The 27,125-nt window shown below is 37.4% G+C and overlaps 1 protein-coding gene across 9 annotated transcripts in view; it reads left to right on the top strand.

Annotated features, from left to right (window-relative positions):
* The window catches only part of Myo9a (myosin IXA), a 240,569-nt gene that overhangs the window by 161,622 nt on the left and 51,822 nt on the right, over positions 1 to 27,125 (top strand). For 6 of the 9 annotated variants that reach the window (XM_037207448.1, XM_037207447.1, XM_037207451.1 and 3 more), the window contains 11 exons: positions 161 to 307; positions 1,997 to 2,036; positions 6,026 to 6,148; positions 7,366 to 7,446; positions 7,977 to 8,087; positions 9,568 to 9,690; positions 13,115 to 13,264; positions 14,353 to 14,672; positions 15,327 to 16,901; positions 19,836 to 19,917; positions 20,418 to 20,633. In XM_037207448.1, coding sequence (XP_037063343.1) covers positions 161 to 307; positions 1,997 to 2,036; positions 6,026 to 6,148; positions 7,366 to 7,446; positions 7,977 to 8,087; positions 9,568 to 9,690; positions 13,115 to 13,264; positions 14,353 to 14,672; positions 15,327 to 16,901; positions 19,836 to 19,917; positions 20,418 to 20,633 — 2,968 coding nt within the window. The remainder of the gene's footprint in view (positions 1 to 160; positions 308 to 1,996; positions 2,037 to 6,025; positions 6,149 to 7,365; positions 7,447 to 7,976; positions 8,088 to 9,567; positions 9,691 to 13,114; positions 13,265 to 14,352; positions 14,673 to 15,326; positions 16,902 to 19,835; positions 19,918 to 20,417; positions 20,634 to 27,125) is intronic. The other 3 variants (XM_037207452.1, XM_037207453.1, XM_037207449.1) reach the window with 2 other exon arrangements.

Genomic DNA, 27,125 nt, shown 5'->3' with positions numbered 1-27,125 from the left:
ACAGAGAGGTCCCACTTGATTGCTTGTCATTGTAATTAAACCATTTTATGCTGCTTAGCATCAAAATCTTTTAATGCTGCATATCTATAATATAATATATTTTATATTAATATAATAATATAGAGTTAATTAAGCAGATTATACTAATTTTTTTCCACAGTGATACATATGATATTGCCTGGAGTGTCAGAAGTGGCATTCGCCAAACCAGACTACCAACTAGCAACACTTCCTTGCTTGATAAAGATGGAATATTTGCTAATTCAGCAAGCAGCAAACTCCTGGAAAGAGCTCATGGAATTCTCACGTCAGTACTGATTAGTAATAGTAATAGACTTTTTTTTTTTTTTTTTTTTTTTTTTTTTTTTTTTTTGGTTTTTCAAGATAGGGTTTCTCTGTGTAGCTCTGTGCCTGTCCTTGATCTCGCTCTATAGATCAGGCTGGCCTCGAACTCACAGATATCCTCCTGGCTCTACCTCCTGAGTGCTGGGATTAAAGGCGTGTGCCACCACCACCTGGCAGTAAAAGACTTCTTAAAGGAGTATTTTAGTAAATTTTCTTACTGTCAAATAATAAAAGATTAAGTATTATTTTCATGGATAGAATTTTGGTTGAAAAAGATTGAAATGTACTTAGTTTTAAAAACTGAGTCTAAGGCATTATAGATAACATTGCTTTATTTTCTGTTTTGGTGTTCCCTATTCACTGACAAAAACCAAAAAAGGTTAAATGTATTAATTACACAGAATGATTATTGTTATTTTCATCTAGAGAAAAAAAAAGTGGCTCTTTTTAGGATTCCCTGTCATTGCTACAGTTATTGTTCTTTTGATCTAGCACTCGGACAGGGAAATCTCATGCATGTGATGAATGGTAGCATGTATAGTATCATACAAAACTTATCTTTCATTACCTGATGAAGGAACTGGTTTGTATATGGAGATAACCATGCATGATGTTCCATTAAACTAAAGCATTAATATATTCCGGGCATTTCCCAAGCATTTATTTTTTCATGCATCATAAACTAGATGTCTACCTGAATTGGAGTCCTGAATCGCTATTGAAGTAATTGCTTAATAGTGTCAATAGACTTGATTTGTGTCAGTCTTGCTGTACTCTGGAAGTGTGTACTGACTCACTTAATTCTCTCAACAATGCTAAGAAACAGATCGTCTTAACCATCTTCACTTTGTAGTCTATCATAGTAAAACTAAGGTTTAGAGAAGTTATGCTTTGGTAGATGGAAAACTTTAGATTCCTGATAGGCCTTTTAACTTCTCAGCCAATGTTCTAAGCATTAAGCTGTATTCACTCATTTTCTGAAGCCATAAAGAAGTTAATCTTTGCTCGGTGGTGGCGGCGGCGGTGGTGCACACCTAATAATCCTAGTACTCAGGAGGCAGAGCCAGGCGGATCTCTGTGAGTTCAAGGCCCGCCTTGTCTACAGAGCGAGATCCAGGACAGGCACCAAAACTACACAGAGAAACCCTATCTTGAAAAACTGAAGGGGGTTAAAAAAAAAAAAAAAGAAGTTAATCTTTGTTGATGAGTAGGAAAAATGAATAGAAAAAATTTAATTTCTAAAATGAAAGATTATTTTATGAAATGTAAATTTTTAACCATTTATGAAATTTAGGCATAGCTTAAAAATCTTTTAATGGTAGAAGTAAATCTTAGTTGGTGTTGTAAAGTAGAAGCCTTCCTACATACAAGAAAACGAAACTTAGAGCTTAGAAAGTACAGCAGCAGCACATAGGTAATCTTCAGGCTCACCTCTGCTTATTCCCAAATTACAAAGTTGGTATTTCCTTTCTTGTCTTGTCCTTGCTTACTCTTGTTCTCAGTGATACTTGCTTGATTCAATCAGATAAAGTTTTTGTGCAGCGGGCCCACATTCTCCAAGTGAGACATTTAGTTGCACTGAGCGAGCTCTTATAATCACTCATTTATACTGTAGCTTCTTTTTCTTCTAATGAATGTTTTATCTTTATAGAAGAAACAAAAACTTCAAATCAAAACCTGTTCTTCCAAAGGTGAGTCCTGTGGAAAAACTTTATTTTTTCCTATTGAGTAACTATTTTTAAAAATTATTTATGCCACCGGGTGGTGGTAGCGCATGCCTTTAATCCCAGCACTCAGGAGACAGAGCCAGGCGGTTCTCTATGAGTTCGAGGCTATTCTGGTCTACAGAGCGAGGTCCAGGACAGGCACCGAAACTACACAGAGAAATCCTATCTCGAAAAACCAAAAAAGAAAAAAAAAATTATTTATGCCTTATTTATGTCCAAAATAGAGACTGTATGTTCTTAGTTGAATTTATTTTAGAAATAACAAAGTATGTTAGGAAATGGACAAGCCTAGTAGTTTAGGCAAATAATTACTTGTGATAAATACCATTCTCTAGTTTCTTTAAAAGCTCCTGAAATATGAAAGTTCTGTTAAGTAATTGCTACTTTTACATAAGATTTTCTTCATTTTTCTTTGAGCCAGGCAAAGTGAAAATTTGAATTTTGAAAACATTTCTAGTTAGTGGTTTTGTAATTCTCATCTATTACTGATGTTACACAGTGTTTCTATAAAGAGTTGAATAATCTCTGTTGGTCAGTGTCTATTATAAGTACTTAGGTCTGCTGTGGTAGGATAAATACAACTTTAGATAATAGGAAACTGAACAAGTATGTCCATATGCTGATAAAACTTCATTTATGAACACTGACATTTGTATTTCATATAAATTTTTATATTAAAAACATTTTTTTTTTTTTTTTTTTTTTTTTTGGTTTTTCGAGACAGGGTTTCTCTGTGTAGCTTTGCGCCTTTCCTGGAACTCACTTGTAGCCCAGGCTGGCCTCGAACTCACAGAGATCCGCCTGCCTCTGCCTCCCGAGTGCTGGGATTAAAGGCGTGCGCCACCACCGCCAAGCTTAAAAACATTTTTTAAAAGGCAGGTGTGAGGGTGCTGAATTGGTCTCAGATATAGTCTGCATTGTAGAACTAATAAGAGTTTGCACGCCGGGCGTGGTGGCGCACGCCTTTAATCCCAGCACTGGGGAGGCAGAGCCAGGCGGATCTCTGTGAGTTCGAGGCAGCCTGGCTACCAAGTGAGCTCCAGAAAGCGCAAAGCTACACAGAGAAACCTGTCTCGAAAAAAAAAAAAAAAAAAAAAAAAAAAAAAAAAAGAGTTTGCACTTCCTGGGTCTCTCTCCTTCTTTGTTCTTAAGACAGAGTCAGGTCCTGAATGTCGTCTATACATTGAATTTCACAATTCTAATGCATCCTCCCAAAGGAAGGCCTTCTCAGTACCTGCCTCTGGGAGTTGATGGGTTCCAAATTTCTGAGAGTCTCTAGGAAGAAGCAAAGTGCTAGAGAGGCCCACAGAAATCCACAAAGATACCTCCACAATAGACTGCTGGCAATGGTCGAGAGACAGCCCGAACTGACCTACTCTGGTGATGGGATGGCCAAACACCCTAATTGTCATGCTAGAAACCCCATCCAATGACTGAGGGAACTGGATGCAGAGATCCACGGCTAGGCCCTTGGTGGAGCTCTGGGAGTCCAATTGGCGAGAAAGAGGAGGGTTTATATGAGTGAGAATTGTTGAGACCAAGGTTGGATAAAGCACAGGGACAAATAGCCAAACGAATGGAAACACATGAACTATGAGGGGCCCCCAACTGGATCAGGCCCTCTGAATAGGTGAGACAGTTGATTGGCTTGATCTGTTTGGGAGGCATCCAGGCAGTGGGACCTGGTCCTGTGCTCAGTGCATGAGTTGGCTGTTTGAAACCTGGGGCTTATGCAGGGTTGCTTGGCTCGGCCTGGGAGGAGGGGACTGGACCTGCCTGGACTGAGTCTACCAGGTTGATCTCAGTTCTGGGGGGGGGGGGGGGGGGGGGGGAAGTCTTTGCCCTGGAGGAGGTGGGAATGGGGGTTGGCTGGAGGGAAGGGGAGGGGGGGCGGGAGGGGGAAGAACAAGGGAATCTGTGGCTGATATGTAGAACTGAATTTTATTGTAAACACTAAAATTGTAGTGTTTACAATAAAATTTTAGTGTTACAGCTCTTACATTAGCCTCAGATATTGGGGTCTACAAATGTTAGAGCCTTTGGCTACTTCTTCCTACTTACCTCTTCCCAAATTTCTCCTCTTAATTCTCTTTGCCTGCCAGCCTCACTCATTCTTTCTCCTGCCTTGTTACTGGTCGTTCAGTTCTTTATTAGACCAGTCATGTGTTTTAGGCAGGCACAGTAACACAGCTGCACAGAGTTAAACAAATGCAACATAAACAAAAGGAACACACCTTAAAGTAATCTACAACAGAGATGTTTTTAAAGTAAAAAGGTTATAAATAATTAGACACATAACTATTTAAAGCCTTAAGGATCTAGAGTAGTAAAACATCACTGCAGAGCGAGCCCCAGTTATAATCAGAAGGAAGCTGCTGATGCATCCAACTGCTTATGGGTGCTGCCACCTATTGTATAATGAGGGGAATCACAGAGATAAACTGCATTTACTCTATAGTAATTGTGAGAACACAGATGTCCTTTACTCTACCTCTGAACACTCAGAAAACTCTAGTGCCTGGAGATTGGGAGTAGAAAAAGCCCAAAGTGCCTTTGTGTGCATTTTGCCAAAAGAATAGAACTAGTAGCCAGAACCTCTGCCTTAGTTATACCTTTCCAGTTTCATACACTATTTGGCAAATTTAAGCCACTTCCAGAATTCTTGATCCAGTAGTTTGTAAAATATAATATAGTTTTGTAGCTTTTGGAGGAAGGAAGGAGAGGGTAGAATGGTTATTAACTCACATTTTTCATTTAATCTTATTCATACATGAAATGTTTGTATACATAGTATTGGAAATGAATATTCACAGTATTGCACAAAGGAGCACATGAACAAAGTGAAAGTAAATTATACCAGGCTTTTTCTTTTAGGCCACCAGCCAGCTCCCAAATCGTGATACGAAGACTTATTATTAGTTTTGGATGTTCGGCTTAGCTTAGGCTCATTTCTGGCTAGCTCTTTTAACTTAAATTAACCGGTTTCTCTTTTTTCTACCTTTTGCCTCGGGGCTTTTTACTTTTCTTTCTGTATATCTTACTTTCACTGCTTCTCATCTTACTTTCACTGTTTCTCATGGCTGGCTGGCTAGCAATGGCTGCCTGGCTTCTGGCCTTAGGCCTTAGCCTAATTATCTCCTCCTCTTTCTTCCTCCTTGAGCCTAGATTCTTTTTGTTAGTTCTCTCTCCCTGCCAGCCCTGCCTATTTTTTTCTGCCTAGCTATTGGCCGTTCAGCTCTTTCTTAGCTCAATCAGGTGCCTTAGGCAGGCAAGGTGAAACAAATACAACATATCTTTACATAATTAAACAAATACAGCATAAACAAAAGTAACACACCTTTATATAGTTAAAGAAATGTTCTGCAGCAAACCACATCTTTACATAATTAAAATAATATTCTACAACAGTAAATCTCCAAGGTGATTGCTCTTTTTGCAAAAATGATATGCCAGGATGCAAATCTAGCTAGTAAACACTTTTGCCAAAGTGGCTTTATCTTTTATCCCTTGTGTAAGTGGTATCTTATCCCATTGATGGGTGCTGGGCTTCACACTCTGACATGATTGGTTAATTGATACAGAAGAAAAGGGGAAGAGTCCTTGTGAGACTAACCACCTTCAATAGAATAAAACATTTCTCATGGGTATGGAGAGATGGCTCAGGGGTTAAAGAGTACTGGCTGCTCTTCTAGAGTTCATTTCCCAGCAACTACACGGTGGCTCACAACCATCTATAATGGAATCTGATGCCCTCTTCTGGCATAAAGTCATACATTCAGATAGAGCACTCATACATAAAATAAATAAATCTTAAAAAATATTTCTCACAATTGGAAATAATGAAAACTGTCTGATGATATTATATATGATCATATTATACACACACACACACACACACACACACACACACACACATATATATATATATATAAATGTTTTCCTCTTCTCTTTAGCACTTGCTGGAGGTAAATTCTTTGAAGCATCTAACAAGACTGACCCTACAGGATCGAATCACCAAATCCCTTCTTCATCTGCACAAGAAGAAGAAACCTCCCAGTATCAGCGCCCAGTTTCAGGTTATTACCTATTGTACTCATGCTAAATAAAGTCTGTTTCTTTCAGATTGTTGTTGAAGGATCAAAGTGAGATGTAAAATCATTAATGTGATATGATTCAAATGCCTACAAAGCCACAGAATTGAGTTCTTTTATTAGAAAAGGAGTTAGGCCTTATTCTCAAGAATCAAAGGTTTTCCTAAAATAGAAAGTGAAGAATACCTTAAACCCAAGGCAAGAAGAAAGAAGGAAAATAACAAAGATAAATAGAAGTCTGTGAAGCTATAAACAGAAGAGTACCTGGGGCGATGGCTTAGCAGTTTAAAGTGCAAATGTGCTTGCAGAGGACTCAAGTTGGGTTCTCAGCACCCACATAAGGTGCCTCACAACCACCTCTAACCTCCAGGGGATCTGATGCTTCGGGCTTTGTGGGCAACAGCACTCTAGTACATATCCGCACACAGACACACACATAACAAAAAAATGCATTAAATCTTAAAAAGAAAAAAATCTTAAAAAGAAAACCTGAAGACTATTAGAAGAAATTAAATAAAACAAAAGCTCTGGCTCTTTGAGCAGATCAAAAACTGATTTACCTCTAGCGGACTAATTGGGATATATATAAAACCAAGTATAGACTGGGGAACATCAAAATATACTCTACAAAAATTAAAATTAATTTAAAGTAGTGTTCTCTCATGGGTGATTTCAAAAGCTGGTCAGAATGGAAGAATACTGGGGCAGGGCATGGTGACATATGCTTGTAATCACAGCACTCAGAAGGCTGGCACAGGAACATCTCAAGTTAAGGTCAGCCTGAGCTTGCTATAGGCTAGTCTTGAACAAATATCAAGGCCCTATCTCAAAACAAATGAACAGGGAAAAGAGAGAGAGAGAGAAAAAAAAAAAAAGCAAAACTACCTAAAATGTGCATTTGAATAAAGTTGCTTAATGAAATGTGAAGAGTAGTGAAAAATTTTTCTCTATTTAGAGTATACTGAAGTGCATCTGCAGTGACTATTGCCAGAGCATCAGCTTTAAGATTCAGATTAAACTGCATTCCTATTCTCAGCAATTCTTTGATTTTACCAAAATGGGAATGTACACAATTTTCTTTTCAGAAATAAACCTGTGTATGTGTAAAAGGTTTTTGCATATTTTGTCCCCCTTGTTTATATTTATAAGTCACTTGTCAACTCTTAAGTAAAAGCATACTAACAACACTACTTTTATTGCAGGCCTCCTTAAGCAAGCTGATGGAGACACTTGGTCAAGCAGAACCATATTTTGTCAAATGTATTCGCTCAAATGCAGAAAAGGTAAAAGCATTCTGTATATGGTAGCACATTATTCAGGTTACTTGGGAGTCAAAACAAAGTTCAAATTCCATTAAAAGAGAATAGAGAGGAATTATGCATACTTTTTGTACAGAAATTATACTCCATAAATGTTATCTATAGCTAGTCTTTTAATTTCCACATTATCCATCTTCAAGGTGTTTGGAGATTTGATTCAACACACATTAAAATCTCAGAGGCAAGTATTAATACCCCTTGAAATTTCATTAGGAAAACAGAGATTTTTTTTCCCTCTAAAATTTTTATTACTCTAATGGCTAGTTAAATCTCTTCTGTTTGGATATAGTCTATATCTCTTTAAAAATTGTTTAGTATTTTCATGGTTAGAAATTTTTACCCTTACCTTTTCTATTGCACTGCCCTTAATTAGAGCTTATCAAAATATAATGTGTAAATACATTTATCAGTCCCTGGTTACTCCAGAGTCAGTTGTTCTTTTAAGACAAATCCGAATTTGGAGATCTACTAACCTTTTTCTTTCTTTGTTTTAGCTGCCCTTAAGATTCAATGATGCCTTGGTACTAAGACAGCTTCGGTACACTGGGATGCTGGAAACAGTTCGAATTCGCCAATCAGGATATAGCTCCAAATATTCTTTCCAGGTTATATACTTTTATAATATATATATATTCATATCAAGTACATTGTTTCTATATACCTTGCTTATTATTATATATCTTTGGTACTCATTTACTACTTCTTTTTCTTGTTTGTTTTTTTTAAGACAGAGTTTCTCTATGTAATAGCCCTGGCTGTTCTGAAACTTGTTTTGTAGACCAGGCTATCTCAGAGATCCACCTGCTTTTGCCATCTGAGTGCTGGGATTAAAGGTGTGAGCCACCATGCCTGGCTCATCTTTTGATTTTACCATTTTTAAGCAGAGTTGAAAAAGTGTTAAGAGAATACTCATTTTTGGAAGGACAGCAGTCTTCCAAAATATGTTGGAAGTATATGTTGAACATATGCTGTGATATAGTATTTGACTGTTCTCATTTGATCAGAATGTTTGCTAATTTTAAGGTCGACCATAATTTAGCAGTTTTCACACTGACTTTTCCTAGTAATTGAAATAATTCAATCAGGATGATCTTGTCAAATGAAAAGGTTTCATTTGATTTTCCCTTAAGTTTTCTTAGAAAGACTTCTTACCTAGGAAGCTTCTAGAATGTTACTCAGCAATCATTATCCGCTATATTGCTATATGTATAAAAAAATTATATTGGAACCTTTCAGAAACTGAGCAGTTTCTGTTGTATGGAAAGAGAAAACTTGATTCTCAGTCGTATGTTCCACCAGCTGCTGTATTTCCTTTCCCTGCAGGTTCTTGCTAAATGACTTTTCTTTGGTCTTTGGTATGGCTTTCTCAAAAAGAATAGTTAACTTTTACCCTTTTTTCTTTAATTCAGTTTTCATTTGATAATATGATGTTTCAGACTTAGTATCTTTCCTCTTACTGTGTTTTTAAAACTGTATTTTTAAAAGATCATTTTATTTTTATCTTATGTTTATGGGTGTTTTGCCTGAATGTATATCAGTGTACCATTTGAGTGCAGTGTCTTTGGAGGCCAGAATCAGATGTTGTATTCCCCTGAATGAGTTACAGGTGGTTGTTAGCAGGCATGTGGACACTTGGATTCTAACCCAGACCCTTAGTGAGTGAGCCATCTCTTCTGGACCTCCTATTTATAATATTTTTAAAGTAACAAACTCTTTTGTTCATCTTTTTTATTAATAAGTTTTTATTAGTACTTTTTTATTAGTAAGTTTTGTTCTTTGACTCTTTCCTACACGGCTGTAATAAACTCTGGTTCTCTCGTACCCACTCTCTCGTCACTCTTCTCCCCCTGCCAGTTTGCCGCCTTCTACTTTTAAAAGAATGAGGAACAGGCCCTGGAGTAGCTTCACTCATGTGGCCCACCGCCCTCTTGCAGTGTATTCTGATCTTTTCCAGTGCCTTGCTTTAAGTAAAATTTTCTTCTTATGTATTAAAAGACTGAGAAACCCATTAATAAAAGAGAGTTTAGGGTATAATATTCACCTAGTTCCTTTTTGATTTGATACCATTTTCTTTTTACTTTTCAGGATTTTGTGAGTCACTTTCATGTACTTCTTCCCCGAAATATTATCCCATCTAAATTTAACATTCAAGATTTCTTCAGGAAAGTAAATATTAATCCTGATAATTATCAAGTTGGAAAAACGATGGTAAGAGCCTCAGTCAAAATTGAATGCATTTTATATTTCAATAATAATACCTTGTCGTAAGTTTTATGAAAAGATAGTATGAATCAAATATTACAAGGAAATTGATTAAGCTAGTTGGTTTTAAATTTATATACTTATTTATTTATTTGTGTGTATGTATTTGTATGGGCACAGATGTGTCATGGCATAAGTGTGGAGGTCAGAGGAAAACGTGTGCACTTGGTTTTGTAGGTGTGAGGGATGAGACTCAACTTGTCAGGCTTGGTTGCACGTACCTTTACCCACTATGCTATCTTGTTGGTCCATAAATTTGATTTATTATTGTTGTTGTTGTATTTGTATTTGTGTATTAGTAATGTGTGAATGCTAGCACACCCATGCAAGACAACCAGTTTTCAGGAGTTGGTTCTCCTTCTATCTTAGGTTTATAAGATGAAACTCAGGGTTTTTTGTTTTTTTGTTTTGTTGGTGTTTCGAGACAGGGTTTCTCTGCGTAGCTTTCTGCCTTTCCTGGAACTCACTTGGTAGACCAGGCTGGCCTCGAACTCAGAGATCCTCCTGGCTCTGCCTCCCGAGTGCTGGGATTAAAGGCGTGCGCCACCACTGCCTGGCGAAACTCAGGTTCTTATGCTTACATGCCAAGCACTTTTACCCAGTGAACCCTCCTAACTGACCCTAGGACCTTTTCTTTTCTTTTTTTTTTTTCTCGTTTCCTCTTTCTTTCCTTGCCTCTTTGTCTCCTTTCCCCTCTCCCATCTCCTCTCCTTTCCCCTGTGCTCCAGTGTCCAGAGAGCAAGACCACCAGGTGATAGTGACATTCATTCTCCCTTGGCACCAGGGAGGGGCCTGCCAGGGGACCTTGTGGGAGGGTGTCAGGAGGAAGCTTCTTGACCATCACTTTGCTTACTGGTCTATTGTGGAGGTATCTTTGTGGATTTCTGTGGGCCTCTCTAGCACTTTGCTTCTTTCTATTCTCATGTGGTCTTCATTTACCATGGTCTCCTATTCCTTGTTCTCCCTCTCTGTTCTTGATCCAGCTGGGATCTCCCGCTCCCCCAAGCTCTCTTTCCTTCAACCCTCGCCCTTCATTGGAATTTTTTTTAAGATAGTAGTGGAAATTAAACCCAATGCTTTACTTGTGTTGGGTGAGCACTCTACCTGACTTTTAAGTGGGGAGGAGGTGGCACATACCTTTAATCCTAATTTTTTTTTTTTACTTGAAACTTAGAGAATTTTCCTGCAATGTTGGCCAGTCTGTTTTCCCCAATACTTCTTGATAATTTATATTTTCTAGTTAATATTATTATATGTAGTTATATATTACTTGCATAATTAAACATCTCCAATCGGTGAAGTTTAGTTGTTTTTTTTTTCTTCTTTTGTTGCTTTTGAGGTAGCATATCACTGTATATCCCAGGATGGCCTCAAACTCAGGATTCTCCTGCCTCAGCTTCTTGAGGGCTCTAATTATAGGTGTGTACTACAATGCCCAGGTAGAGATTTAGTTTTCTGCATGAAAATCTGCACATAAGAAAAGGGACAGTTACCATACTATATCAGTGAACAAAGATCTGTATAGATTCATGAGTGACAGATGGTATGGGGAGTGAAAAACAGTGAGAGCAAGAGACAGAGTGGGGAAGAGGTCAAGGAAGAGGAAGAAGAAGTGAAGGGGAATAGGAAGAGGAAGGAGAAGAGGAAAAGGACGAGGAGGGCAGGGGAGAAAGATAAGGAAGGAGAGTGAGGTGGGGGAGACAGTACCGAGAAGCATTGCAGTGGTCTGGGTTACTACTGTCATTACACTTTTGGGGCCGTAAATGATCAGAGCTGACAACTCAAAAATATCATACTGGAATATTTGCCCTGGGTTCGGACACTGTGGTCATCTAAAGACACAAATTCATGTTTTCATGGTTTGTCTGGAGCTTTGAGGCCCAGCCTTCAGCTCCGCCTGTGAGGTCCTGCTTGCTCGGTTCTCCTCAAAGTGCGAGCAGCAGGAAATATTAGATAGAAGGATTTAGATTGTGGTGATAAACAGATAGAAAATACAGGATAGCCTCGAGAGGGCCTGGAACCTATTCCAATGAGTCCTGACTGTCTCTGTCCTAAGGTATGTATAGAAACGCCAAGGAGTAGAGCAAAAGACCTCCTCCCAGCACAGCCAAGTCTGACCATCTCAGACACCTGCACTCAGGCCTGTGGTCCAATCATCCTCTCTATGCAGACCTCCTGGGTAAAGCCACAAGGAACCTGAAAATGGGCTCCCACACTTATTTTACCCATTTATTAAAATTACATAAAAAATGGCACTTTCTTTATATTTACCTCATGCTTAAATATAATCCCACCCCCTACCCCCCATTAAATTTATATATCTTGGGGCTGGAGAGATGGCTCAGAGGTTAAGAGCATTGGCTGTTCTTCCAGAGGTCCTAAGTTCAATTCCCAGCAACCTCATGGTGACTCACAACCATCTGTAATGAGAGCTGGTGCCCTCTTCTAGTGTGCAGGCATAACACTGTATGCATAATAAATAAATAAATAAATAAATCTTTAAAAAAATATATATATCTTCCTCACTCACACTGTCTGATCCTCCATATTGTCTGGGAAGTAGTACTTCATGCCTATATTCCCTGCACTAGAAAGCAGCGCCAGGAGAATCACTTAGTCAAGATTTTCTCAGCTGCATGGAAGTTTAAGGCTAGCCTGGGCTACATGAGCATCTGTCACACAACACAAGACAAACAAAAAACACTTCCGTATTTTAGCTTCATGATATTTAACAGTACTTTATGAAGAGTAATTCAGTTGTCTGAAGTGCCTTAGTGTTTCTAACTCCTTTTATTGTTCAGGTACGATCTTCTATCTCCAGTCCATAGTAGTTTACCCTTTAACTCTTGATATATAATGTCTGCCCACTCCTAAAGATGAACCATAAGTTCTCTTTCAAAGAGATATGTCTTTATACTTTAGATTTATACTTTGTACATATCTGCTTTTGACTCTGGGGAGTAAGAAGCCTTTAATGCATACTAGATTTCAAATAGATAGTTATTGTTGGTTCCTTCAGGTTATACTCACTTTTTAAGATCTACAGTTCTCAGTTTTTCCCTCATTCGAAAATTTTTAAAAATTGTGACATATTAACTAGTGGTATACTGGTCTTTTATAGCAATGATTTTTCCAGATGAGAAGCAGTAATGTAGCAGTGTTTGACAATGGAAACTTGATACATTTTCTCATTTTCCTACTTTGAGATTATTGATTACTTTAGTCCAGGTGCTAGAACTATTTATTAATACTTTATTTGCATATCTGTTATATGTGTTCTTCTCTGAAAGAGAAACTTTCCCCAGAAACAATAATTCATGAATAGTTCTCATTTCTTCTTAAGATTTATCCCTTGTTTTCGTCCTCATAGGTTTTCCTAAAGGAACATGAACGACAGCACTTACAAGATCTGCTTCATCAGGAAGTGCTTCGCAGAATCATTGTGTTGCAGCAGTGGTTTAGGGTCTTGATCTGTAGGCAGCAGTTCCTCCGTTTGAGACAGGCATCTGTTATTATCCAGGTGGGATAAGAAGAGGGTTCTTTGTGTGAGAGTGATTTTTGACCTTAATTTAGTAACTAGAACCATTTTACTATGAAACACTTAAATAATAATGAAACTTTAGAGATGAAAATGAATCATACTCATTTCTTAAATGCTTATAATACCCAACAGATTACCTTGCATATAACTGTAGGTAATACCCTGGGAGTTCAAGGTCAGCCTTCCAGCTTGTCTACATAGAATTCCAGGACAGTCAGAGCTACAATAGAAAGGCCCTGTCAAAAATAAATAAATAAATACGTAAATAAAATAAGATAACAGAACTTACTGATTAATTTGTAGTGCGGTTTTCATGACAGGGTTTCTCTGTGTAGCTTTGGAACATGTCCTGGAACTTGCTGTAGAGACCAGGCTGGCCCCAAAATAGCTAGTTTTGATAAGCAAAAAAAAGTTTTTTATTTATTTTCTAAAGATCCAAGTTTTTGCTTATTAGCTTACATTTGAAGTATTCTTGGATAATAGCTTTACCTGAGGCTATTTTTTGCTTAATCATCAACCACTACTTGATGGAATTTTTTTCCCCTTGATGAGTTTTTGCAGAGCCCTTTGCATTCTCCTAGTTTTTTGTTGTCATCAACTTTAATAACATTGGTTTAGTGCTTAGCATAATGGGCCTCCATCAACTTGACATGCATAGGCTCATTAGTTGGATATAAGTCCACAAAGATGGGCATGGCACTTGCTTTGACAACTTTTTGCATACCATCTTTTAAGGCATTGAGGTCTTAGAAGAGGTGATCTTCAGCACCTCTTATAAAACAGTACTAATTTCCATTACAGCTGTAGGAGCCGTGCCTTCTGTGGGCACAACAGCAGGTTACAGATGAAACCAAACCAGAACCAACCAAGCATCAACACAACTCAGTGGCAGCATAGAAAGGGATTATTATTATTATTATTATTATTATTATTATTATTATTATTATTTTAAACTACCAACAAGTTAGTTGCTTATATACTTAAAGTGCTAAGACAGAAATTTAGCCTTTTTTACCTTTTCTATAAAATGAGTGATAACTTGACAGCCATTTTCTTTTTTCTCTTAGCGTTTCTGGAGGAATTACCTAAATCAGAAGCAAGTCAGAAATGCGGCTGTGCAAAAAGATGCTTTCATTATTGCTAGTGCAGCTTCCCTTCTCCAAGCTTCCTGGCGTGCTCACTTAGAGAGACAGCGATACTTGGAGTTACGAGCTGCAGCTATCATTATCCAGCAGAGATGGAGGGAACTGTATAGGTGCAGGCACAGGGCTGCTACCTGTATACAGGCAAGGTGGAGGAGCTACAGGCAAAGTAAGAAGTACAAAGAACAAAGGAACAAAATTATCCTTTTGCAATCAACATATAGAGGATTCAGAGCAAGACAAAGGTACTCTATGTTAATGAAGCAGTTGGTTCTTCTGTTTTCATAGGTCCTGAATTTAAACCTTTGCTTTAATACTTTTATTATCAGTTATGTTTTTATCACTAGAGTGTGATAAATTTCTACCAGTTCTAATCGAATTGTCTGGGCTATAGCAGAAGTTAAATAAATGTTCATTGAATTAAATCAGGTTGGAAACCTCCATGACCTGTGGTTATAACTGCTAAGAAAAAACTTGTACATTTGGTTTGCTCTTACAAATTTGCAAATATACAACTTCTTTTTTTACCCTGAGAACATTGATCTCCATTGTACTATATTAAAGTAATGCTATTAATGGATCTTTAGTTCAGTTAACATTTTGTCAAGGCTATCCAGTTAGGAATTATTCATATAAAGAAGAGGATAATTTGAACTAGTACAATGAAGTTAGTTTTAGAAATGTATAGATGAGTACAGTGGTACTTACTAGTCCTACTAAATAGGGGACTAAGACAAGAGGATTTCTTGAGCCTGAAATTTAAAGTCAACTTTAACATAGTTAAGGGTAACAAGGGTCCACCTCAAAAAAGTATTTCTATTAAAATATTTTAGTAAATTAAATTCTCTTCATTGGTAACCAAGAGCTGTCTATAATCCATTTTGTCTATTTTTGTATAGGTATAAAGCTTTAAAAGATCAAAGGCTGAAAGAAACAAAACTAGAGCATGGATTGGTGAATATCATGGCATGTGGAAATCTAGAAATTCAGGGCTCAGACCCTTCTGAGTGGGAGGATCGTTCTTTTGACAACAGAGTGAAAGCCATAGAGGAATGTAAATCTGTGATAGAGAGTAATCGAATTAGCCGTGAGAGTTCAATGGATTTCTCAAAGGAGTCCCCAGACAAGCAACAGGAGAGAGGCAGAAGCCAAAGTGGTACAGACTTGCAGGGAGAAGTGATTGTAAGACAGAGACCCAAGTCCTTGGAGGATCTCCATCAGAAAAAAGTAGGTCGGGCCAAAAGAGAAAGTCGGAGAATGAGAGAATTGGAACAAGCTATATTTAGCTTAGAATTGCTGAAAGTCCGTTCTCTTGGTGGTGTGTCTCCTTCAGAGGAACGTAGATGGTCTACAGAATTGATGCCTGAAGGCCTGCAGTCTCCACAGGGCACACCTGATAGTGAGAGCTCACAAGGGAGCTTAGAACTTCTGACCTGTGAGGAGAGCCTCAAGGGCAAACCAGAGTCCCTTATTTTAGATGAGGGTAATAAATCGAAAATTTCATCACCCAGTATATCTACCAATCCAAAATTCGATTCACAAGACAGTGCCCTCAGTGCCTCAAATGAGACTAGCTCTGCAGTGATTGGCAAAGGAGCATCCTGTGACTCAGAGCAGTTGAAGAATGGGACTGCAAAGGCGAAGCTGGTCTGCAGTTCTGAACCTGTCACCTGTAAACCCCAGCTGAGAGACTCCTTTGTTTCCAGTAGTCTGCCGACGTTTTTTTATATTCCCCATCAAGAACCTCTGAAAACAAGTTCCCAACCAGACACAAGTATCCAGAGAAACAAACGGCTGGAAAGAGAAGCCACTTTGAATACAGGTTTTTCTCCAGATATCAACAGGGAAGCCAGGAAGTGTCAGTTCTCCAGAGATGAATTGAATACAGATGCTTCGTGTACTGTGCTTAAGAAGTTAGAAAAGCTGAATACTGAAAAGGAGAAAAGGCAAAAGCAGTTACAGCAGCAGAATGAAAAAGAAATGATGGAACAGATTCGTCAGCAGACAGATATTTTAGAGAAGGAGCGTCAAGCCTTCAAGACAATTGAGCAGGCACCATCCTCTTACCAGTCAAGACAAAGAGTAGAGAGGCCATCTTCTCTGCATTTTCAGAATACCCCAAGTAAGGGAGAAGCTGCTTTACTAGGTTCCCCATCAGCAGTCACTAAAAGAGATGCAGCTCTTGCCACAAAAGATAGTCCCTCCATTCATTTACCTCCAAAAGACCGACCTGTCACCCTGTTCTTTGAAAGAAAAGGAAGCCCATGCCAATCTAGGACTACCAAGGAATTATCCAAGACAGAAAGAATAGGCACCCAACATAATGCTGCCTGTAAACTCTCTAATAATCGCATTACAGAAAGAGAACACTTTAGGTCAACACACTCTTATGGCCACAGATCTGATGACCCTTCCAGAGGGGGAAGTTCAAGAGCCATTTTCTTCACACCGAAAGACAATATGATTATTCCACTGTAAGTGAAATTTGTATTTTATGTGTTAAGTAGGAAGTTTCCTAGAGTAGTTTGTTGAAGTGCTTTTCTTTGTGTTCCATTCTTGTCTACATGCATGCTGCTCTAATCTGTGATTTTTCTCTGTGTAGTAGTTATATTCTAGGAATCTTTGAATTTTTTTTGGGGGTGGGGTATTCTTCCTCATTAATTGAAAAAGCATTTGCAAAGGGTGCTTGTCAACGTTCCAGGCATTCAGCATGTGCTGGTTGCAGTAAAGCTGTGAAGTGGAGTGATCCAAACTAGTTATTATGAGACTTTTCAGAACTTAGAATATTTTGTCTCAGCTATTCGCCCATTTATTGTCTTCATTAATGTCTTTTATCATAAAATTTAAGTGTATGATACAGTAATATTAGTTGTATAGAAGTTGTTATACATAGGTCTTTTTCATCTTGTAGTACTGAAACTCACTCACTAGCCAGCTCTTTTTTCCCTTTTCCCAGTTGATGGCAACTACCTTCTACTTTATAGGCTTTTTGTTTTGTTTCGTATTTTTGAGACAGTTTCTTACCATGTAGCCCACACTGGCCTGGAACTTGCTATGTGGACCAGACTGATCTTGAACTCATATCTGCCTGCCTGCTGGGACTGCTAAAGGGATGTGCCACTATTCCCAGATCTAGCTTGTGTTTCTAAGAGTCAAACTACTTTAGGCATTTATTTTAAGTGGGAATTCTTTTGTTTTTATAATTTAGTTGTTTCCTTTAAATGATGATAACCACGAAAAAAGCATCTTAACTCATGTCAGTCATGAGGAGCTGTTTTCTGGTTTAGGGTTTTCTTTTTGTGTGTTGTTTTGTTTAGTTTTTTAAATTCTGATGCTTGGAATCAAACCTAGAGCATCATACATGTTTATCAAGCGTCAGACTTACACAGCTAGTACTCACTGAGTTATCTCCCCAGTCCAAGACAACTTCTTACAACTCTTTATGAAGTAAAATTTTTCTAGTGGAAAAGTAATTAACTTAAAACTAGTGTTGTAAGTTATTGTTGGTTTTGAACTGGTCTGATGCTAGTAGTTAAGTCATGATTCGCAAGGAGTTTGTAGTCTTACGGATGAATTTTAAAACTCATAATACTGAGCCGGGCGGTGGTGGCGCACGCCTTTAATCCCAGCACTCGGGAGGCAGAGCCAGGCAGATCTCTGTGAGTTCGAGGCTAGCCTGGGCTACCAAGTGAGTTCCAGGAAAAGGCGCAAAGCTACACAGAGAAACCCTGTCTTGAAAAACAAAAAAAAAAAAAACAAAAACAAACAAACAAAAAAAACTCATAATACTGAATTAATAAAAATAATTAGTGCCTCAAAAATCTAGGTATTGTTCAAATTATCATCAGATTCTGACACTCTATTTCTACATAGAATTTAATAATAAAGCAGTCCTGTCCTTGAATTTTTCAGACAAAACTAAACATTCACAACCCAACACTACAATATCTGTATTGTTTCTAGAATACTTCATTTTACTTAATGACAATTCATATCCTGCCATTGTTAGTATTATTTTACATTGCCTCAAGTTTTTAAAGTTAAGATAGTGAATGAAAACTTAGAAGAGTTCAGGAAGTGATTTTTTTTCTAACCAATAGGAACCATCCCAAAGTAAAACAAGATCTTATTACTATCATATATAAAATGATTATATGAAAAGCCTTTTTAAGACAAGTATCCTAGCTGGGTGGTAGTGGCACACTCCTTTAATCCCACACCTTTAATTGAACTCTCTGTGAATTCAAGGCCAGCCTGGTCTACAGAGCAAGATCCAGGAAAGGCGCAAAGCTACACACAGAAACCCTGTCTCGGAAAACCAAAAAGAAAAAAAAAAAAAAGACAAGTATCCTAAGGATGTGAGGGATTTAGAATTTTTATTTTCTCATTATTGAATTCACTTTGGTTCTTAACTAATTTTGTTACTGCCTTTCTTAAAAATATGCCAGCATAGTGTAATGTACCTTGTGATTATCATATTCATCATGCATGTAGATTCTTGATTATAGTATTGATTGTGTAAGAATAAAAAAATCTGGGGACTTAGGAGGTGGCTCAGTGGATAATCACGCTTGTTGCACAGCATGAAGACATGAGTTTGGATCTTTAGAATCCACATTAAAGCTGAGTGTGGCTGATCATACTGTAACCCTAGTTCTGCAGGCCAGGAGCATTGAGACCAGGAGACATGAGCATTATTGGAGATTGCTGGCCAGTCAGTATAGCCAAAAAAAAGTAAGCTCTAGGTTCAGTGAGATCCTGTCTAATGGTGAAAAGACAGATATAACACAGTAGGAGATCTAGTGTTGTCCTCTGGCTTCCACAGAATAACACACAGACATGCGCAACTGCTTACATACATGCATGTGCACACACCTGCATACACAAATACACATACATACACATATAGAGACTATGAAGATAAGTATAATAAGTCCAGTTTTAGAATTGACTAAGATATGGAATTATTTATAGAATTTTCTAGGCTTCTTTGACATGTCCTATCCTGTTAAATTATAATTCATAGCTGTGTGTGGTAGCACATGCCTTTAATCTCAACACTCAGTAGGCAGAGGCAGGAAGATTTCTAAGGCAAGCCTGATCTGCTTGGTGAGTTCCAGGATAGCCAGGGCTACATAAAGAGACACTGTCTCAAGAAACACCCGGGCAGTGGTGGCGAATGCCTTTAATCCCAGCACTTGGGAGACAGAGGCAGGCAGATCTCTGTGAGTTCGAGGCCAGCCTGGTCTACACAGTGAGTTCCAGGAAAGGCGCAAAACTACACAGAGAAACCTTGTCTCGAAAAACCAAAAAACAGAAACAAAACAAAATTCTTACTATGCTTTAGGAATGCTTTAGTGGAATATCTGCTAGAAATTGAGATGTAATTCTGTTTATTTTATTTAAAGTGTACATAGTGAAAATCCTCAAGTCCACAAACAAGATGAACCAGCTTGGAAATCTAAGTTAGCAGGGCCGGACCAACGAGAGGTAAGTATTATATTCTGTTTATCTTTCAGTTTCAATAGGTGTACATTATTTTGGAAGTTACCATTCTTGTAGGTAGAACACCATATCTACCCATTTATTCACAGATGATTTTAGAGAAAGAAGCTATAGACTAAGCCTTTTATAATTAGGAAGGTGTGTACTAGGCAAGGAATGGTGCCTAAAAATACAAATTATATAAAAGAAAGAAGTCACTAACGGAAAAAAGGACAGTTTGTTCAGGTGTCTAGTGAGACCTGTGGCAGTGAATGGTGACTTAGTTCACTATGGAGAACAGTGTAGACTTAGCGTCCATCGTTATCTGTTGTTCACAGTAATGTGTATGGATTCTCTTTGGTCATCCCTGTTATTTCTGCTAGTAGACAGGGCATGGTGGGGTGGAGGGAAGTTTCCAGACATTCATGAGCCCTCTTTCATTGGCGTCTTCTCCCAAATTACAAAACAAAACATTGTTGTGTTATTTGTTTTATCATTTGGTCAAGCAGGTTGCCAGACCGGCCCATAAAAAGAAAGCTCGAATGGCGCGGACGCGCTCCGATTTCTTGACTAGAGGTACTTTTGCCGATGGGGAGGGGGATACAGAGGAAGATGATTACGATGACATTATTGAGCCCCTTCTCTCCCTTGACCAAGCTTCTCACTCTGAGCTAGGGCCTGTATCCAGCCTGGGTCAGGCCTCTCACAGTGACTCCGAAATGGTAATTTTTGCAGCAATAAGAAAAATCAAACAGCAAGCAGATCTTCTCGGAGTAGTCTTTGCTAATCTAAAGCTAACCTTCACAGCTTTTTTCCATGTAATGGCTTGTACATGAGAAGCCTCAGTGAACACAGTAACAAAAGCTAAGTCTAATTTAATAGTAATCAAATAAGGGGCACTTTAAGTGTAGATATTAAATGATAAATTAGGCAAAATTAAGATGATTTAAATTAACACTGATGTAGAAATGTTGACTATTATACATTAAAAGGACTAGAGTAGGAATCCTTAGTTTTTATTTTTATAAAGGGCCAGATAATAAATATTTTAGACTATGTAGATCATAGTCTCTGTTGCTTACAGCTACCTAACTTGACCACTATCATGTGAAAGCAATCACAGATAACAAGATGAAAATGGGCAAGACATTTCTAATAAATATGCAGAGCTGGACAATGAGCTATGTTTGACTTACTGGTGAGAGTTTATTGACCTGGTATATAGAGTAAGATACTTTTTAAATAAATTCTGACTTTAACTGAAAGATTATTCACTTAAAAATTAGGGGTAGGGGAAGCTTTAAAGTTGCTATGCTCTCCTTTATGTTCAGTAGAAAAGAAATGTGCACTTTATAAAATTTAGTTGGGCATGGTGGAACACGGTTATCTCAAGTTCAAAGCCAGCTTGAACTATATACAGTGAGACCATGTCTCCAAGATGTCTCAAAGATGGATGTAGTTGTGTATTTAGAAGGCTGAAGCACAAGAATTGCCATAGTTTGATACCAACATGAGCTTAAATAGTTGAAAGAATGCCAGGCTAGACCAGAAAGCAAAATCTTGTCTTAAAAACACTAAAGGAAACAAGCATGTGCATGCAAGGCTCTGGCCTGATCTCCACCAAAGCACAGACATCTTTGATTTAGTGAATAAAATGTGTCATCCTGGACCAACCCAGACAAACAGAAGGATGTGTATGGTCTGGATTTGTATTAATCAAGAATTATAACATTGAAGTTGAGTTTGAATAAAACTATACTCATTTTGGCTTAAAATATAACTTTATTTTCTGGACCAAAATTGGGTTAAACATGTTACATGCTTGATTGTATTTATAGATATCTTAGGGTAAAAGGTTTCATTCTTGGGGCTGGGATAATGGCTTAGTATGCAAAGTTCTTGCTGCTCAATGTCCTGAGTTTATATACCTAGCATCCATGTAAAAACCCAAGTATGCTGGTATGAGCCTTTAATCTCAGAGGTGAGAGGTAGAAATAGGAGGATCCTAGGGTCTCTGTGGCTAGTCAGCTTTACCAAGTGGCTAAGCTCCAGATTTAGTGAGAAACTCAAAAAGAAGTCTTTAAAAAAAAAAAAAAAAAAAAAAACCAACCTGAAAAACATGTAGCGAGACATGGTTACTTATGCCTTTAATCCTAGCTCTTGTATGGCAGAGGCCACTTTGTTCTACATATGAAGTGTCAGGCCAGGCCATTCAGGGTTCCATAGTGAGACCCTATCTAGAAAAGGTAGAAATATACATACACATTGCATTCTCTGATTGTTCTAGGAGATGAATAGTATCGAGACCTAATAAATCTAAGAGGAACTAAAACATTATGGCTGATCAAATAGTTAATTTCCAATATAAATTGGCTCTCAGTCTTTAATATCTATTCACTTTGGAAGATTTTTATGATGATCTTTGAGTCATTACATATTGGAGGTTTAAACTGTTATAAAATGTTTGAACCATGTTTAGACCCAGTTAGAATTTCTCCAAATTTCTAAAATATTCTGATTGTATTTATCTCTCGTGGAAGGCTAGACTTAGTTTTAAGTAGTAATGTTAATATTCTGTGGAGGACAAAACAAAGACAAAAAAAATGCATAACATGTTCCCTGATAAAACAAAATGAATTATAAACATGAAGACTGTAGAAGTTGGAAATGATCTGTACTGCTCTGTTAATGTATATAGGTAGAGCTCAGATCTTTTGACTGTAGGATTAATAACTATTATAAAGGTGCCCTATATTTGAGTTATGTATAATGAAATACACACACACACACACACACACACACACACACACACACACACACACTAGTTAAAATTGTATAATGGAACAAAAAAATCTTACTGAAAAATACAACTTTATCTAGTTTATATAGATGTATTTATAGAAGAACTTAGCACTTTATAACTGCTACTTTGTTCCTGAGAGTTTCTTTTGTAACAATCCTTAGTTCTTTGGTGATAGAGAATACTATTCACACTGGGAACTCTTGCTGGGATGAACCAGGAAGTTAGGCTTTCTGCTTGGAGCTTTTGGCTCCTTTGGTGTTGTAGCCTCTGTTCACCTGCTTGACAGTCACTGCATGCCAGTAGTTGTAGAGCACCTTCCTGTACAGTGTGTTTGTTAGTCACCTCTAGCTTTCTTACTGTCCTGTTTTAGGAACAGGTGGTGGCGCTGGTTTCTAGTGGATGCTTGCATGAAGCAGCTTTGCTTTGTAGAATAAGCTAGTAGATACTTACTGGAATGGGGGTGGGGAGGGGAGGGGAGGAGTGGTTTTAAAATGTATCTGTTGATCCTGAAAATGTGTCATATTCTAAATTTTCTGAAACTATGATGTTTAATCTTACTGTTTATAAGGGGAATTTATTACATTCTCAAAATACACATTTTTTTTAAAAAGGTGATTTGAGTTTATTGGGCACATGAATTTCTAAAAACTGGATTTTTCCACCCCTGGACAAAAAGTTGTTATCACCAGTATTTGCTAACTAAGGAGCATGGCATTAATTCTTAGCAGAAATGGCCATCTGCTCATTTTTAGTTGTAAAGTTACTGATCTTACAGAATTAAAAACAATTTTAGATTAATCATCCAAAGGGAATTTGAGATAAACATTATGTCTTAAGATGTTTAATTAATAATTGTTGATGCTGTAGGGGAAGGTAGGCAGGAGTTATAGTTTCCTGCCTCTATGACTTTCATGCTTTTTTGTAAAACTTGTATTTCAAACTGCAGTTTAAATACCCTATGTGCTATTCTCTCTTGGTTTGTGTGTCAATCATATTGGTATTTACCCGAGAAAAAAAAACATACTCTACTGAGCTACATTTTAAAAATGAGTTTCTGTTTCCATGTTTAGTTTTTCAATATGTCTTCTAAATGGTGAATTAGTAAAATTGTTTATATTTCTTATTTGTGAGATTAGTAAAGGAAACCTACATTTTTATGTATAGTTGTTTTTCTGCCATTACCCAGATTTAAACCACCTAAAAAGACGCTTTTGTGGCAAAGTTCCTTGCTAAGTTTTTTTCCCTTCTTTCTTTAGGGAAGTTTGTCTTTTAAAGCATATTCCTTAATGCAATACATTTTTGTAAATTTCGTTTTTTGTTCTTTACAAAGTTATTCATTTCATCCAACTTTAAATATTTACATAGAAGTCTGGAACATGGTTTCTTACAATTTTTTTTTTTTTTTTAAAAAAAAAGCATTGTGTTTGAGTGATTACCTCTCTCCCCCTTCCTTTTAAGACAGTGTCTCACTATAGCCTGGTTGGGCTGAAACTTGCTGTAGTAGACTATGCTGACCTGGAAATCCTAGAAATCCCTATATTACATGGTCTGACAAAGAAAAAAAGCTCTGCTTCCTGACTGCTGGTATTAAAGGCCTGTGCCACTATACCCACTTGACTATTTCTTATTTTATAGATCTGTGTTTATTTTTAAGTTAGCCGTATTCTAGATTCCCATAACTGTAACAAAATTGCCTGAAGTAACCACATAGATAATTGGCTCTGTTGCTTTGGTTCTGTGAGGAGGCAGTATATCCTTTGTGGTAGCAAAAAAGGGAGTGTACCTTTCCAAGGCCTGACCCACTAACCTAGTTCTTCCCACTAGGTCTGCCAACACATTATGAATTTATTAATGGACTGATCCATTGATGATGTCAGAGCTCTAATGATGTAGTCCCCTTCTATCTTCCATAAGCCCTATGTCTGATCACTGTTGCTTTGAGATCCAAAACCTTTGAGAGCCATGCCAGTTCCAAATTAGAGCACTATTCCTTGTCTATCTCATCTTTTCCAAAGTAGAATTTTTATTTATTATGCTTATTTTTTTATTTTTCCACTTCATTGGTTTCTGCTTTTATGTTTATATCTGTAATAATTGTAAATTAGTGGAATGTATTAATGTTTTCTTTTTTTTTTTTTTTTTTTTTTTTTTTTTTTTTTTTTTTGGTCTTTCGAGACAGGGTTTCTCTGTGTAGCTTTGCGCCTTTCCTGGAACTCACTTGGTAGCCCAGGCTAGCCTCGAACTCACAGAGATCCGCCTGGCTCTGCCTCCCGAGTGCTGGGATTAAAGGCGTGCGCCACCACCACCCGGCTCTAAATGTTTTCTTTGTTATCTAATATAGTCAGTGTTTGTGAATATTGCCACACAAGTATTTGATTAAAAAGTACTCTGTTCAGAGTGTATAGTTTCAAAATATACCCACAATGTCTACCCTCTTTGTTATGTTGTCTTCAATATCTTCATTATCTTTTGTATACTGACCTGTCTCATGCTGAGAATGGTAGGATAAATCTTCAATTCCTTCTTAATTGTGGCTTTTAGTATTTAAAGAAGCACTCTATCACATTTAGTGCTTTTTATCTTTAGTTCTTGTTAGTAGTATATTTCTCTTTCCTTATCACTTCCATTTACTTGATATACTTTTGCTTAGCCCTTTACTATCTTCACTTAGATGTTTTCTATAAAGTATAGTTGAGTCCTACTTTGAATAAATTTGGAAGTGTTTTTCTTTCATGGGTGAGTCAAATCTTTATTTATTGATTTAATAGGTCAGTTATAACTTTTTATATTTTACAGGACTATACCACCATTTCCAACTTAGTTAGTTTTCAATAAGTAATACCTAATTAATTCACACCTGCGACATAACTATCAGTCATTTTGCTCTCCTCATCTTCTTTATATTTGTTTTGGGAGCCTTTTTTTTTCTTTGTCAGAACATGTAATTTAATATTTTTTTTTTGCTCTAAATCCCAACTTTGTGTTCACATTTGATCACAAAATTTATTTGCTTAGAGGAAACTTTTCTAGCAGCCAATAGTTAGGAAGGACTTAAAGATACTCAGTTATCTGACTTCTTTCTATAGCCTTGATATTTGAGGAACCATCTTGACAACATGTCAAATCCATGATCCAGGGACTGTGGAAATGCCTCAGCGGTTAAGAGCACTGGTTGCTCTTGTCCCTACATGGTGGCTCACAACCATCCATAACCCCAGTTCCAGGAGATCCTACAGACAAGTACATTGTGCACATAACATGTATACAAGCAAAACATTCATATACATAAAGTAAAATAAAAATTTTTAATTTATAAATCTGTGATTCAGATTTTAAGTCAGTGGTTCACCCATTGCTGTCCCTGAATTTTTTTGAAAATGCTGTTTTATTGTTATCTTTATGTAGTGTAGTCTATTGCCATTCCAGTTCAATTCATTGGTGTTTGTGAGTTATTTGATCTTTTAGTTTGGAAGTCCTCAGACTTTTTATTTTTCTTTCAAGTATAGGATATAATTTCAGGTTGATCATTATAGATTAGTGATCCATTATACCTTACACTAGGCTCTTTCTGTAAATTCTTGTCTTACCTTTGTCTTTTGAAAAGTTACCTTTATGATATTTATTAGCCAAGTTTCACTATTTTGTTTCTCTTGTTTAGGAACTTCAGGTATTAGTGATTGTTTTGTTGTATTTTTTCCCTCCTTCTTTGCCTATCTTTTTTTTACCTCTGATGATTTTTGCATCCTTTTTTATATTTATTTTATATCTTTTATTATTTTCCCAGTTAAGTTTTTGTGGTTTTCTTTCCTTCTTTGGTACCTTGTAAGTTTTCTTTTTTTAAAGTAAATTTTACTTTTTTTTTTTTAATTGGTTACATTTGTTTGTTGATAGTTCATACATGTTTACTCAGTACCCACCTTTATTTACCTACCTCCCACCTCTTCCACCACCAGTTCCACCTTTCTCCTTATAGTCCCTCCTTCCTCCTTTCTACATCCATGCCTTTTTGTTCTGTAGCCCACTGATTTTCACCAGGACTGTCTTTGTGGCCCCAAGTTTTGGAACTACTTTGTGTACCACAGAAGACAATGACTGTGCCTTCCTTAGAACCTATCATTTGCAAGTGGTTCAGCATGGAGGGATTGAACCCCATAAGCCCCTCCCATCTATGGTAGGTGGTTGACAGCCCAGTGCAGGCACTGCTGCTGCCATGAGGTCATGTTTGCAGTGGTAGATGGCATGCCTTAAGGAGAGCATTTTACAGCCCTCCTACTTGTGGTATGCTGCTCCTTCTATAAGTTCTTTAACCCTTAGATAGGATGTTGTAAATGTCTTGTTCAGGATTGAGCTGTCAACTATCATTTGTTCTAAGCAAGGAGACTCTTTAATCACCACTGTTCACTGCAAAGAG

This window comes from Peromyscus leucopus, chromosome 7, assembly GCF_004664715.2.
Source record: "Peromyscus leucopus breed LL Stock chromosome 7, UCI_PerLeu_2.1, whole genome shotgun sequence".
Classification (NCBI taxonomy): domain Eukaryota; kingdom Metazoa; phylum Chordata; class Mammalia; order Rodentia; family Cricetidae; genus Peromyscus; species Peromyscus leucopus.
The sequence above is the reverse complement of the archived record's forward strand: the minus strand, read 5'-3'. Positions and strand labels throughout refer to the sequence as shown.